This window comes from Bombyx mandarina, chromosome 25 (genome assembly GCF_030267445.1).
Source record: "Bombyx mandarina strain Sakado chromosome 25, ASM3026744v2".
NCBI lineage: Eukaryota > Metazoa > Arthropoda > Insecta > Lepidoptera > Bombycidae > Bombyx > Bombyx mandarina.
The window spans coordinates 1,895,079-1,909,919 of NC_143231.1; the positions used below are offsets into that span (position 1 = coordinate 1,895,079).

The 14,841-nt window shown below is 35.9% G+C and overlaps 2 protein-coding genes across 2 annotated transcripts; both read right to left on the minus strand.

Moving 5' to 3' along the window:
* Window positions 1-63: 63 nt before the first annotated feature.
* On the minus strand, window positions 64-12,654 carry Mocs2B (Molybdenum cofactor synthesis 2B). The gene is made up of 6 exons (XM_028185401.2): window positions 12,522-12,654; window positions 8,547-8,662; window positions 7,740-7,915; window positions 4,727-4,957; window positions 1,359-1,585; window positions 64-521 (listed from the first exon to the last, which is right to left on the minus strand). The coding sequence occupies exons 1-6, from the start codon at window positions 12,648-12,650 to the stop codon at window positions 411-413; spliced, it is 990 nt and encodes a 329-aa protein (XP_028041202.2). The 5' UTR covers window positions 12,651-12,654; the 3' UTR covers window positions 64-410.
* An 11-nt stretch (window positions 12,655-12,665) lies between these two features.
* On the minus strand, window positions 12,666-12,941 carry LOC149499816 (molybdopterin synthase sulfur carrier subunit-like). Its single transcript, XM_089738699.1, has one exon. The coding sequence runs from the start codon at window positions 12,939-12,941 to the stop codon at window positions 12,666-12,668; it is 276 nt and encodes a 91-aa protein (XP_089594825.1).
* Between the last annotated feature and the right edge of the window lie 1,900 nt (window positions 12,942-14,841).

Below are 14,841 nucleotides of genomic sequence, written 5' to 3' on the forward strand. Positions count from 1 at the left end.
TTATCTTTGTTGATATTAGTGTATATTAGTATTCAGGGTTTGGGTGTAAAGAGAAATTCAAAATGCAAAAAGGTACGTTTTTATTTCTCACTCCTATATTAGCCACGTTACATTAAAATTATACATATACATATTAAAAAAATACGTATTTTTTCGTAAGTGTAAATAATACTAGTGTTTAAAATATCGTTTTAATACAAAGACTACATAATCAAGTTAAATTTCCAAGAATTTATCTTACATTACCTGAAAAATATCAAATTTTAATAACATAATATGTAAAATTAAAAAAAAATATATTAATCAAATTGATATTATTTACTCAATGCTCAAACGATATTAAAAGAATGGTAGATTTTTTTAATTGGTAATTCCTAATTTAGGGCTCCTTTGATTTAGTGGCAACACTGTCATAAATTGGCCTTTTCCAATTGGTCGATCTTCCTGGCGATGTCTTCAGCAGAGAACGCGTAATCTATACGATCCTCAGATTTTATCTCTTCCAGGTCTGCCTTTGTTTTCTGTAAATTATTTTTATTTCTGTAAATATTTAATATTTCTAGTTTCCGTTCGACAGCGTTCAAAATTCGACCGTAAGTACTGATGCCTCAAGATTTAGATTTGTTTAATGTAGTGCGTTCTCTCTTCTGTTCGGTTATTGATATTTTCATAGAAAAAAAGTACTATTTTTAATGTCTATGGGCTACGTGGATCGTTTAAGTAATGTTTTTTTAATTTATTGAATTATTATTACCACTTTAGTTATGGAGTAATGTAGTAAAAAAAATACTACGACACCAAATAATGTACCACCTACAAGAGAACTCGCTCAATTACCTACTCAATTACAACAAATTATCTAATTTAATCGTCCATTATTGTTCTTTATTTATTTATTGCTTAGATGGGTAGACGAGCTCACAGCCGACCCGGCGCTAAGTGGTTACTGGAGCCCATAGACATCTACAACGTACATGCGCCACCCACCTTGAGATATGAGTTCTAAGGTATCAGTATAGTTACAACGGCTACCCTAGCCTTCAAACCGAAACGCATTACTGCTACGTGGCAGAAATAGGCAGGTTGGTGGTACCTACTCGCGCTGACTCACAAGAGGTACTACCGCCCGTAATTACGCAAACTATAATTTTGCGGGTTTGACTTTTATTACACGATGTTATTCCTTCACCGTGGAAGTCAATCGTGAACATTTGCTAAGTAACGTATTTCATTAAAAAAATTGGTCCGAAAATTGATCCGAACACCGGCGCATCGCTACATACGAATACACCGGACCTCTTATCCTTTAGGCCACGACGACTTCGAATTCTATTACACTTTAAACACTCATTCTTTACCCAGAACTGCGCGTATTCCGGCGACACCGACTGCAGATACGCGATCCTGTCCTCCATGTCCTTGAGCCGCTTGAAGATGTCCTTGGAGACGGGGCCCATGTTCAGGAATTTCTCGACGGCCACGACTCGCTCGGCTACGGAGGGCGGCAGGCCCGGGTCCGAGGACCCAACGGGGACGCCACTGAAACTAACCGTCTGCGGACCCCATTCGTTGTTGACTTTGTATACTGAAATAAAATAATCACATTACATATTCATTTTAGTTTAAATCGATTCTCGCAAGCGTTTTTAAATCGTCAATCATCTTAATCAAGAAACTTAGGGCTGTCCAAACACCCTATTGGACTATTCACAAATTTATAAAACACTAGCGATTCGCCCTCGCTTCGCTTCGGAAACATTAAATTTTATTATTGATAGCGGAGTCCCGCGATGTTATCCGCGGTTATTGTCGTACCACGGGTGACGCCACGGGGCGAAGCTAGTCTAAAAAAAGTAGCCGAAGTTACTCCTTATATCATCAGCTACCTGTCAGTGAAAGTCTCGTCAAAATCGGTCCAGCCGTTCCAGAGATTAGTCGGAACAAACAGACAGACAAAAATTGTAAAAAATGTTATTTTGGTGTATGTATATATATAATAAAATATACATATGCATGTAGCAAAAAGCGGTTATTTCAATATTACAAACAGACACTCCAATTTTATTGATATGTATAGACTAGTGTTCCCCTGATAGTCGAAATTCGACTACATATAATTAATTGAAATTATAAGTATGTACACTATTATGATTCTATTGTCAAATACTAATATACTTCTACCTATTCAGGTCATAAATTCTGTCACATGTTTAATGTAAAATAATTGAAACAAGTTTATTCATTATGTCACCATTCATATACCAAAATGAACTTAACAAAACATGATTCTTATGACACTAAAGTTTATTCAAAATGACCTCCGTGATTTTGAATACAGGCCTTCAATCTGCGCGGCCAGTCGTCTATCGCAGCACGAACGAGGTCCATGTCAATATCGGTGGCTGCCTTAATCAAGGATGTCTTGAGTGACTCCAAATTGGGATGAGGCTTTGAGCACGCCTTTTCCTCCAAGTGTTGCCATATCTTGTAATCTAACGGATTCAAATCTGGACTGGAGGAGGGCCAGTCTTCGTGCCGGATGAAGTCGATTTCACGCGCCGCCAGCCAGTCTTGTGTGCTCTTCGCTCTATGAGCTGGCGCCGAATCTTGTTGGAATACCCAGTGCCTGTTATTGAACATGGTATGAGAAACAGGTTCCACAAGGTTCTTCAGGACTGTATTTTGATACACAACTGCATTCATTTTTACACCTTTCTCACAAAAATGTACCTCTGTTAAGCCCCAATAAGAAACTCCCAACCATACCATGAGCGAGGATGGAAAATGACCTCGTTGGACACGCGGAATACGGTTGCTCGCTTTTTCACTACTGTGTCCGTACACCTTATCATTTTCTTTGTTGTAGCTCTCTTCTACGGTAAAATTTTTTTCATCCGAAAAAAGAATTTCCGGATATTTTTTTCCCGCGTACCGCTTCAACAAAGCGCGGCATCTCTTCAGTCTCAGGTCCATTAGACGAGCATTCAAACGATGTCCTGTTTTTCTTCGATATGCCCGAAGCCCTAAGTCTTCATTTAACACCCTTTTCACCGTGGCTCTGCTTAACCCCATCTGAAGGGCCAACAGTTTCTGCTTACGTTTGGGATTTCTTTGAATTCGCGCCTTCACAGCTTTTATCACTGCTGGAGTCCTAACAGACCGAGGGCGACCACTTCTTGACCTGTCATCTACACTAGAGTCTTCATTGTATCGTTTGATGGTACGACAAACGAATCTTTTGGTTATATTCAAATTTTTCAGTATCTTAAAAATTTGAATTGGCGCGTAACCGCAACGATGCAACGCAATAACTGCAACACGGTCTTGTTTAAGCGTCCACTCCATATTTAAAAATGAGTAAAATTCTAAAAGTATACATTTATTATTTTCATGAACAATTCGAAATTCGAATTCAATAAACTTTTTTGTGGCCAGCATTCTAAAAGAAAAGTTTTTACTATGTGACAATACTTATGACCTGACTATTATATAATCAAAGATTTCGTCAAGACTACACTTTAGACAAATATTAATAAAAAACAAACAATATTTAATCTATTCTCAATTTGACCAGACTGATGATGATTCATCCGACCGATTTCGGCCATGGCGACCACTTTGACTCCTATCCGTCGATTTGGCGCTCGTGTGCTCGAAGATGGCTTATATAGCCTATCTAAGCAATAAGAAAAGCTTGACAATAAACAAAATAGTATGCATGCGTGTGTGTGTCAAATAGTGGGTGGCGGAATTTACGTTGTAGATGTCGATGAGCTCGGGTAACCACTTAACATCAGGTGAGCCGTGAGCTAGTCCACCCAACAAAGCAATAAAAAAAAACTGGCATTCCTTTTGCCAGAGGCGGATTATCCGTAAGGCAAACTAGGCACGTGCCTAGGAGCGTGTAGTTACAAGGGGCGCGCGAGCTCAGAATTTTTAAATTAATAAAGAAAATAACGTATCGACGATTAAGAACTAAATGCTGATCTATAATCTAAATCTATAATAGATTATATTGCACAAGCTTCGATATACCTACTCGTATTATGCAATATCGCGGGTTTGTTTGTATTTCATTCGCGCATTAGCGTAAGTACAAGGGTCCTGGTCTACTAAAGTCTAGGGTTTGATGATACAACGTCATCGTAATTGCAAAAACAACTAGTTAAAATTTATAGTATTATGATGGCCATTTACGGCCGGTACAGGGGCGCCGATAAAGCGACTTCCCAGGGCGCTCTGGACCTTTAATCCGCCACTGCCTTTTGCACATTTGCAGTTACTAAACTTTTTTTTATTTATAGCTGAGGTGTTAAGTGGTTATTGGAGCCCATAGACATCTACAATGTAAATGCGCCACCCACCTTGAGATATAAGTTCTGAGGTCTCAAGTATAGTTACATCGGCTGCCCCACCCTTCAAACCGAAACGCATTACTGCTTCACGGCAGAAATAAGCAGGGCGGTGTTACCTACCCGCGAGGACTCACAAGAGGTCCTACCACTAGTAATTACGCAAATTATAATTTTGCGGGTTTGATTTTTATTACACGATCTTATTCCTTCACCGTGGAAGTCAATCGTGAACATTTGTTAAGTACATATTTCATTAGAAAAATTGGTACCCGCCTGCGAGATTCGAACACAGGTGTATCGCTACATACGAATGCACCGGACGTCTTATCCTTTAGGCCACGACGACTTCAATGTCCGAAGACTTCAATTACCTTTCAAATGTCCTTTAGAATCGTTTCGCTTGACGAACTGCGCCCTGACCCGCGCGCACGTGTCCTCCTCGTCCTGACGCCGCCCCGGCACGAAGTCCTGTATGTTACCGTAATTAACCTGCTCTCGTTTCCTCTCAATGAAGTTCTGTATCCGCTTCTGTAGTTCTTCGCTTGACACGTTGATCTGTACTAAATTTTTGTCGATGTTCTTCGACTCTGATTTCGACGGAACTAAAATAAACATACAAAAAATAACCTTATTCCCTGTTTCGTTAAGGTTGCTAATCATAAACCGAGTATAGTTTTCGGCAGCAAAAAATGAAATAAAAAAGCAATTAGATTAGCTACATAATCAAAACGTTAGAAAAGGAAAAACAAAGAAATGATTTCATGAAAGTGAGAACAAAATTAAGCCAAACTATTTTAGCCGCGAAAATAATCATGCGTTCTTGTTTGCAATACTAGTTAAGGCAACTGTTACATTACAGACCAACGTACTTCAGGTACAGCCTATGGCTTCTCGAGCTCTAAAAATAAATATTATCTATGGGCATCGTTAACTTTTTAACAAAAATCGCGCTTCGAGTTCTTGTTATTTTAGCTGATAATTAAAAAGAAACTATAAAGTTAGAGATAGCTCAGTGTTTTTTTAAGTCTTAAACGCATGGTCCGATGTACATTTTTTTTTATTACCCTTGTAGGCAGACGAGCATACGGCCCACCTGATGGTGAGTGGTTATCGTCGCCCACGGACTTCAGCAATGCCAGGGGCAGAGCCAAGCCGCTGCCTACCGCTAAAAAATATTTCCGGATATAAGCGTTTTTTTTATGCCACCTATGCTGATAGCCTTGAGAGGCTATTTTGAGCTTCTCCTTTACGTGTAGGTGAGCTCACGGGGCTCAAACCGAGTGTTGCTAACTCTGGCCTTAGCAAGGGCAGTGCTTTGCAGAATCTACCACCGGATCGGAAACGCAACCCACTGAGAAGATCCGGCGAGAAACTCAGTGGGCTGTGTCTATGGGTTAATTTACTCGTCGATCCCTTCGTCGCAAGCGACGGGTTCGACGAGGACGATGACCGGTGCTTGAGGTACCTAAAAGCAGCGTTAATAGATCGGGAGGATCTGTAATGACAAATAAGCGTAAGTAGTGCGTTGGTAAGAAATCTCGCTTGGCGGGGAACTAGGGGAGTATTCAAAATATTACATGTGCTTGGTTCGCTCATTGGTCGACGGAGACGAGAAAACTTGATAATTTCATACGATTAGATGGACGGCATGAATTTTCAAATCATTTTTATATCGAACAATTTTACATAAATTAATTTTCAAATCAAAGTTTAGTTTGCGTCAATGTGTCCCGTGTCTATAAGTGTCTATATAGTGTCTCCAAAATAGATTAATACTACAATTACTATTATACCATAATTTATACTCTCCAATTATGATAAATTATATTAGATGCAAGAAAAAAAACATGATAATTTTAATCAAGGACAAAACGTGAATAAAACAACATTTTTAAACAATCAAAATATATTTTCAATAACTAAAAAAAAAAAAACAATAATAAAATTAAAACGACTTAAAACACCCCAATACCGCTAAATAACAACCTTAGTTATGTTACAAATAAAAATCCAGAAAAATCCACGGATAAATATAAAATTTAGCAAACATGAATAGAATTAGCGCGTCGCAGAGACACATTGCAGCAAATGTAAAAAACAAACTTCACACGTATATAATAATAGCTAACATTTGTTCGCTATACAAAACAACATCACCGCCCATCTGTGAACTGGGGCTTGATGCCTCAACCAATTCCGAAATTCGTCTCAATATTATATGTAATATTTAAAATCGTACAGTGTAAATCACAAAATTTATATATAATCAACATCTCATAGTTAACAGACTGGTTATTCAGCAAGCAGCGACTTGGCGTAACCCTGGTATTGTTGATGTCCATGAGCGATCACGACCACTTAACATCACATTGATCGTATGCCTACAGAACTAATAAAAAAAAAAAAACGAAAGTCAGTTTCTCTCCTATTCCAGTTCTAGTAATTATTATAGCCTCTACTATTCATTCGCTTTTAAACAACAAAACTCAATACATACATATTTAGATATCTTTCAACTGGCTTAAAAATTCGTATCAAACATGAAAAAGAAATATAAAACCAGTTCACCGATTGACCTATAACAAGGTAATAAATCTAAATACATATACTGTGATATACATACAAATACATACCTATATTTACGATTAAAGTTATTGTTGTTTAAAAATGGCGCGACACCTGTGGCAAAACGCGCGAAAAACAAATTGAAGTTTAATCTTTAAGAATCGATTTCATTTACAGCCGCCGACACGATAATTTGATGAGTAATATTATATTACAATATATTAAAATCGATAGTTGACACAAAAGCGTTTTCATGCAAACAGAGTAACAGAATATCACATTTATTACGTGTTTATTAAATAGTATCGAGTTCAATTGTCAGCACCATCTAGTGTCCATTTTAGTACAACCTTTACTTGATATTCTCTCTTAGTGCATAATTTTTTTTATTGTTATATATAAGTAAAATATCATTATTATGCATTGTTTATTGTAAAATAATTGATTTGAAATTCAATTCTGAAAACACAACACCTACATATTATAGGTAGGTGGAAAAAATGTTTTTTTTTTCTTAATAAAATTATTCATTTGGATTTTTTAAATCCATAACATCTATAAACAATGTTACATTACCTAATAAAAAAATTTAATAAATCTAAAATTATGTTAGGGTATTTTTTTCGACTATGGCAAGAAATGATAGCATAAACTACTCAAAGTAACCCTTTTCCGGAACATTGCAGCCCTTCGAAATATTAAAAATAAAAGCAAAAAAAAAACGTTTGATTCACGAACACGTGAAAAAAACAAAAACAAAACAAAAAGAGGTTTGAGATTCTCGACTTTCCCTTAACAAATACTACTTGGACCACGCACATTCACGATTCTCCTTCCATTGGGCCGGTTGTCCGTCGTATATTTCCTTCTTCCATATAGGAACGGAGGCCTTTAGCTGATCTATGGTGTAGGATACGGCGCTTAAGGAGTCCTTCCTCTGCGGACTGCTTATAGCTATCACGACAGACGCCTCTCGACACGGAACGTTGCCCAACCTTGAACAATACCATGAGTATCATTTTTTTAATATTGCTTACGCGATGGACTCACATGAGGTCCTACCACCAGTAATTACGCAAATTATTATTTTGCGGGTTTGATTTTTATTACACGATGTTATTTCTTCAAACTTTTACGTTAATCTATATCAATATCATAAATGTAAAAGTGACTTTGTTTGTTATTCTTTCACGTGAACAGAAGCGGACGAACGAATTGAATGTTTTTTTTTTAAGTGATAGTTTTAAGTCAAATGTGCGACATAGGCTACCTTTGACTCCGAAAAAAACATTTCATTCCTCATTCCAACTGTTTCATTATCTTTAGAAAAGTTACGCTACACTTTTCTTTGACTTCCCTAACGTCTAATAAAATTTATAATATTAATATTATAACTTAATATTTACTGAAACATTAAATAATATCTGATAACATTTTTGTCCCATCCAATCATCACATAAAGCTGAAATACAACATATAGTGTTTTACACATGAATTTTGATATCAAATGACGTCACACGTAATAAAGTTACTCAGAGCAGAAAAAAAACGATCGATCGTATTCCATCATTGAGATTTGGATGTCATTCATAATATTTCCGAAAAAAAAAAAAAACTTAGTCCTACCTGTGATAAATAGCTATTCCGTGTACAAGCGGCCATTTCTGTCTGACGTCATCACAAATAGTTTTTATCGCTTTTATGGCCATAGATTCGTAGGCCTCATATTCCAGCCTTAGTACCTGCCGAACAAAATGTACATTTTAGCTCAAGCCGCGAACGATGGAAACTGGTGAAAGATGGTTGAAAGCAATTGACTGTCTCAGTAATATGATAGCGTAATACTTCACAGACAGACGTGAACATGTTTTATACGTTGGTATGTTTTTTTTATACCTGGTGTTAAGTGGTTACCGGAGCCCATAGACATCTACAACGTAAATGCCGCCACCCACCTTGAGATATGAGTTCAAGGTCTCAGGTCTCTCGGCTGCCCCACCCTTCAAACCGAAACACATTACTGCTTCACGGCAGAAATAGGCAAGGTGCTGGTACCTACCCGTGTGGACTCACAAGACGTCCTACCATCAGTAATTACGCAAATTATAATTTTGCGGGTTTGATTTTTATTACACGATGTTATTCCTTCACCGTGGAAGTCGATCGTGAACATTTGATAAATACGTATTTCATTAGAAAAATTGATACTAGCCAGCGGGATTAGAACACCGTTGCATCGCTACATACGAATGCATCGGACGTCTTATCCTTGAGGCCACAACGTCTTCAATGTATGTCTGAAAAGTCATTCACCCGACCGCACCAACAGGTTTTTTTTATCTATATCATACATTCAGTATCTTAATTGTTTAGTCAGTTTACATTTCCATTCGTTGAATTGAAGCAGTTCTAGAAGCATCTATGCACTTCCTTCTTTTTTGTTTAATCAGTCTACTAATTGTTCACAAATAACATTCCTTATAGGAAAATCTAATTGAGATACGCGACCGACAAACATTGGACTACATATTCCGTTAGTTTAATAAACGATTATGGTATCAATGTATAATATTAACAACCAGCGACCCGCCGTCGCTTCGCTTCAGAAACTGTAATTTATTATTGATTTCTCCACTATTTAATGGATGTTGTTATACATATAAACCTTCCTCTTCAATCTATCTATTAAAAGAAACCGCATCGAAATCCGTTGCGTACTTTTAAAGATTTAAGCATACATAGGGATATAGGGACAGAGAAAGCGACTTAGTTTTATACTAGGTAGTGATGATAATATATGCTAGTAACGTTTTTTTATGAAAACTGAGTAAATTTTACATGAAACATTTAATAGAAACACGAAAAAGGTTCTAATACGTTTATCGATTTACATAATTAATTGTGGCATGGTGATCCTTGGGTCCGTGGTCTGCTCCCAACATCTGCAGACCGTCAAGTCCCGCATACCCCACGTGCCCCTAAGCGCGGATACCTCGTAGAAGGTTTGCCCCCCTGCCCGAAAAAAATGGCGTTTTGCGAGCCCGTGCGGGTAGGTACTAATACCTCACATAGATCCGCCGCGGAGAAGTTGTCATGCATTCCGAAAGTTGGTAGACCAGTTAAACAACACATTCGATCTTATCGTGTTCTCTTCGGTTTTGCAATTTATATAAATAATTAAAATTAATCGCACGTGTTTTATTTTCATTACTGTCACGAAATTAAAAAAAAGAAAAGTAGCTTTAATTAATTCGATCTCATGTGTTTAGAAGGCGGTGGCACAAATCTCTTGAAGAATCTAGAATAACCTCTCGACGTTACTAGAATAGGTAGAAAAAAATTATGGAATTTACTTATCACCAGGTCGTGCCGTGAAGACATTTAGGTATTAAGTGAAATAATTAAAACAATAAGCGTTTTCACGTAAAATTCATTTTCAAGGTAAATTATTTGTTTCTTTTACTTCCTCGTTACGTTTAATTTGCATTGGAATGGACAAATATTGATTTGTCAATTCAACTGTTATTTATAATTGCAAATATACAGCAGCTGTTATAGAAGTCGATAAAATTCGTTTTTTTATAATACGCTTTTATTAGCTCGACATTCTTATTTTGCGATGCGAATTTGTCGGTGTTCTTATCCGACAGAGATGTTTTTTTTATTTATATTGCTTGGATGGATGGACGAGCCCACAGCCCACCCGGTGTCAAGTGGTTACTGGAGCCCATAGACATCTACAACATAAATGCGCCACCCACCTTGAGATATAAGTTCTATGGTCTCAGTATAATTACAACGGCTACCCCCACCCTTCGAACCGAAACGCATTACTGCTTCACGGCGGAAATAGGCGGGGTGGTGGTACCTACCCGTGCGGACTCCCAAGTGGTCCTACGACCAGTGAATACGCATTTTTGCGGGTTTGATTTTTATTACACGATGTTATTCCTTCGCCGTGGAAGTCAATCGTGAACATTTGTTGAGTACGTATTTCATTAGAAAAATTGGTACCCGCCTGCGGGATTCGAACACCGGTGCCTTTAGGCCCGACGACTTCAAATGTCGTCGGATGTTCTTTAACGACGGTACCTTTGATTTGCCTCGTGGCCTGGGTCGGCTATGTAATTTTAGGCGTTCACTGGCGGTACTTAGTACACGTTCACGAATGACTTCCACATCGTGTAATAAAAATCCGATATAATAGTAACGTGCGTAATTACTAAACAATTCAGATGTAGATGTATGTATATGGACTCCAGTAACCACTGAACAACAGATGGGAAGTGAGCTCGTTACGAAAATATATTTTTTTAGCTTGAAACTAGGAAGAAAGAACCTTCTAGTTCAAAGTGGCCCACAGCGTACCGTATGAACAGACTTAACTTGAAAACAAAGGTATAAAAATGAGTTTAAATTTTTGAAATATAATTATTGCTAACATCGGTATGACTAAACAATCTCTGTTATTTACTGCATTTACATGAATATTTTTTACTTCACGACATTTATCTGACTTGATTGTTGTTTACAAAAAGTGTTCAAAGAGGTCAAACTATAATATGAAATAAATCATTTCTTATCTATGGAACGTAAACAACTATATCTGTGTTGGAAATTGTAAATTTAGAAGATGCAAATAGACAAAGAGTTATGGCCATATTTTATTGGAACGAAGTTCCTTATCGCGCGTTGTGAAAGGGGGCTAGACGGAAAAAATTCTTACGAAAAGTTGTCACGACACTTTTTAGATCCGTCATTCTGACCAATCAACGTGTAGGCGCTTATCGCGTGACATTGCTCGTATCCGATTGGTCCGCGTAATGAGTACAGTTTCTCGAGATAGCGTTTCAACAATAGTAATTTGGTTCATAGTATTGTTTTTTTTTTCTTCATAATGCCGTAATTTATTATTATAACTTAAAAAAAAAATTACAATTCCTTCACTAATTAATCGAAAGGAACTTCGTTCCGGGTGTCCCTTGACACCTCTGAAGTTTTTTTATTTATATCTTCAGCTACGCACGGACGGGTAGGTAAACTCATGGGGGTTAATCCTGAGAGAATTTGTTAACAATAGTCCTAGTAAGAGAAATCCAATCCAGCGAGAAATTAAGTTGGTTATGTATTTGGGCTGGGTTGCTCTTCAAACTCTTTTTGTCGCAGTCTCAGTTTTTTCATTGCAACTATTTCCCCACCCTTTAAACGGATACTCATTACGGCTTCGCGGAAAATATAGGCAGGATGGTGGTACCTAACCGCGCGGGCTGAGATGACGCCCTACCACCAGCAATTACACAAAAATTATAATTATTGCGGGTTCAATTTTTATAACACGATGTTATTCCTTTATTATGGAAATAATTTATGAACATTTGTTAACCTATTTCATTAGGAAAATTGCGTCGCTCGATACGAATGCACCAGGTGCCATATTCTGTAGATCGCGAATAATTTGCTGCCTATAGTGACATGAAATATCACTTAACACTAAAATGGTTCAAAGCCATTACCGTTTTGAACAACGCACTTCACATACAGAATCTTAACAAAATACCTATCTTCCTAATGACAAAAAAATGTTAGATAATACAATTTTACCTTTTTTCCTTCAAAATTGTCTCTAGTTGTGCCAATAAACAATGAAATAGCGCCGCAGCTATCATCTGTTACGAGTTCACTTATTTCCTCGACTGACAGTCGATCTACTGTTAATTTTATATGGTCCATCCTGTGAAATACTATTTAACCTCCACTCAATGGTGGTATAACAGCTAAGTTGTCTTGTTCATTAATTTCTATATCTACTGTATCCTCACACACTACCTCGTTCTTAGCCAAAAGTATATTTTTCTTAATACTGTTTAAGTTATATTTATCGCATATAATATTCAACAATTTCTGATATCCCAACTTTCTTGGTAAAGTTATGGAAGTTTCTCTAACTCCTGACAATTCTTTTGATTTAGCAAAAAACAATAGCTTCACTGTTACAGTATCTTCTATATTTTCTATTTCCATAATTTACCATAGTCAATCTACCAGCCTGCAATAAAAAGATGTATTATTATAAACCTGTTTGTAAAAAAAAGTTGCTTAAGTAAAAATAAATAAAAAACATTACAACAAAATAATCAATATAGCTACTGTCAATATTGCTTCTAAATCTGTGTAAATAGTAAACATTAATGATTAAAATACATACATGTAATTTGAATTGAAAAAAAAAATAGAAAGTACAAAATGGTGCTGCAAAATCTAAAGAAAAATATTTAAAAAATTAAATTCTTACTTTATTTCGAATTGATCCATAAAAGCCTAAATATGTTGTACTTGTTGTAGGATAATAAAAAGGTTTTTAATTTCCGTTATACACTTTCCATGTACATCAAAAGTATTTTAAAAAATTATATATCTACTGACTGCATCACCGCGGCGTTTCATTTACTTACTGACTGATTCACTCGACTTACCTACATTAATGTCGTGGATATAGTTTTTATTTTATGGGCGACTGCTTTGAACATGTTGCTGATCATTGGACCGTGTCGGAATTTCACGATCTAATTACATACACCTACTTTCATACAATAGATACCTATACTTTACACAGTATAATATTATTAATTATTTTCAAATACGTCGTTGGTCTAAATGTCATTAAAACGATACCTATATAATAAATATAAACTGTGTGAATTTTTTAACTAGGAGGTTATACTGTAACCTTGAAAATATGAACATTTTATTTATTAAAGTAATTTTAAATTAACTTACTGTATCTTCTGTCTTAAGCTGTAGTAATGTAAGGGGTTTTTTTTCTTCAAACTTAGATAAGAAATTTCACTTCTTTAAAATCCTTACTAACTAATAAATGTTATAATTAAGTTAAAATTCAAATTTTAAAACTCAAAAGCAAAACAAGAGACAGCTGTTATAGTTTATGAATTAATATATTTTTGTTTGATCCCAAAAAACAGGCAAAGAAATAGTAATTCATAGGCTTTGTTTCAAAAAGTAAATTCTTTTGCACGAGAGGCGTAAAGGTGTCATTACCAGGCCATACTATTACCTTTTTTAAGGTATAAAAAAGTTTAAACTATTACCTTTTTTAAGGTATAAAAAAGGTAATAGTTTAAAGTTTGAATGATATCAGTTTTCGTAATAGGCCAACCAGCCAAGTCCAGTGATTTTGCTCCATTTCCATCTCCTAGAATCTAGGACCTAGATAGTTGAAAAGACCATATTATTTGCAGAAATACCTAATTGGAAAAATATTAGAATGGCATATCCAATTTCATTCTTGTGTTCTAGTCATAGTAGATTCACACTTTTCTTTCTTGAATCTTGTCCATACAACGGTTGAATGAGAGATCGCTTTAGATGACAGGACCACACCTTGTAATTAAATTTTTTATAGCATATCTACTTCGCTCCCATTGTACTAAGAAAAATTACCAGTGATAAGGTGCATACGAAAATTGCGAAACATGAAAATTAAGAGTCAATAACAAAACTCAATTTTACATTTATAGTATTTTAAAAATATAGATATTCTTTTAGGATCTCTTTTTAGGGGTTCAAAAAAACCCTCTTTCCAAGCGAGAGTTGTTGATAAAATACTTAAAATTTAAACTTAAATTATAAATATGTCTGCTATTAACTACTATCTCTCCATCATATTAAATCATGTTCATGTTGTATTTTCATGTCTCAAGCCTATTTAAAAAATATCTTATAATCCAATTAATAATCATCATATGTTCAATAGTATTGATCCGTCTTTGCACGGGATGAATAATGATATTGTGAATTATGTAATAATGAATAAATATAATCATATAATCTATAAACAAATTATAGCTGAAAGTACATCATAATACAAGTAAAAGAAAGTACATTATTGCTTACAGTAATGACC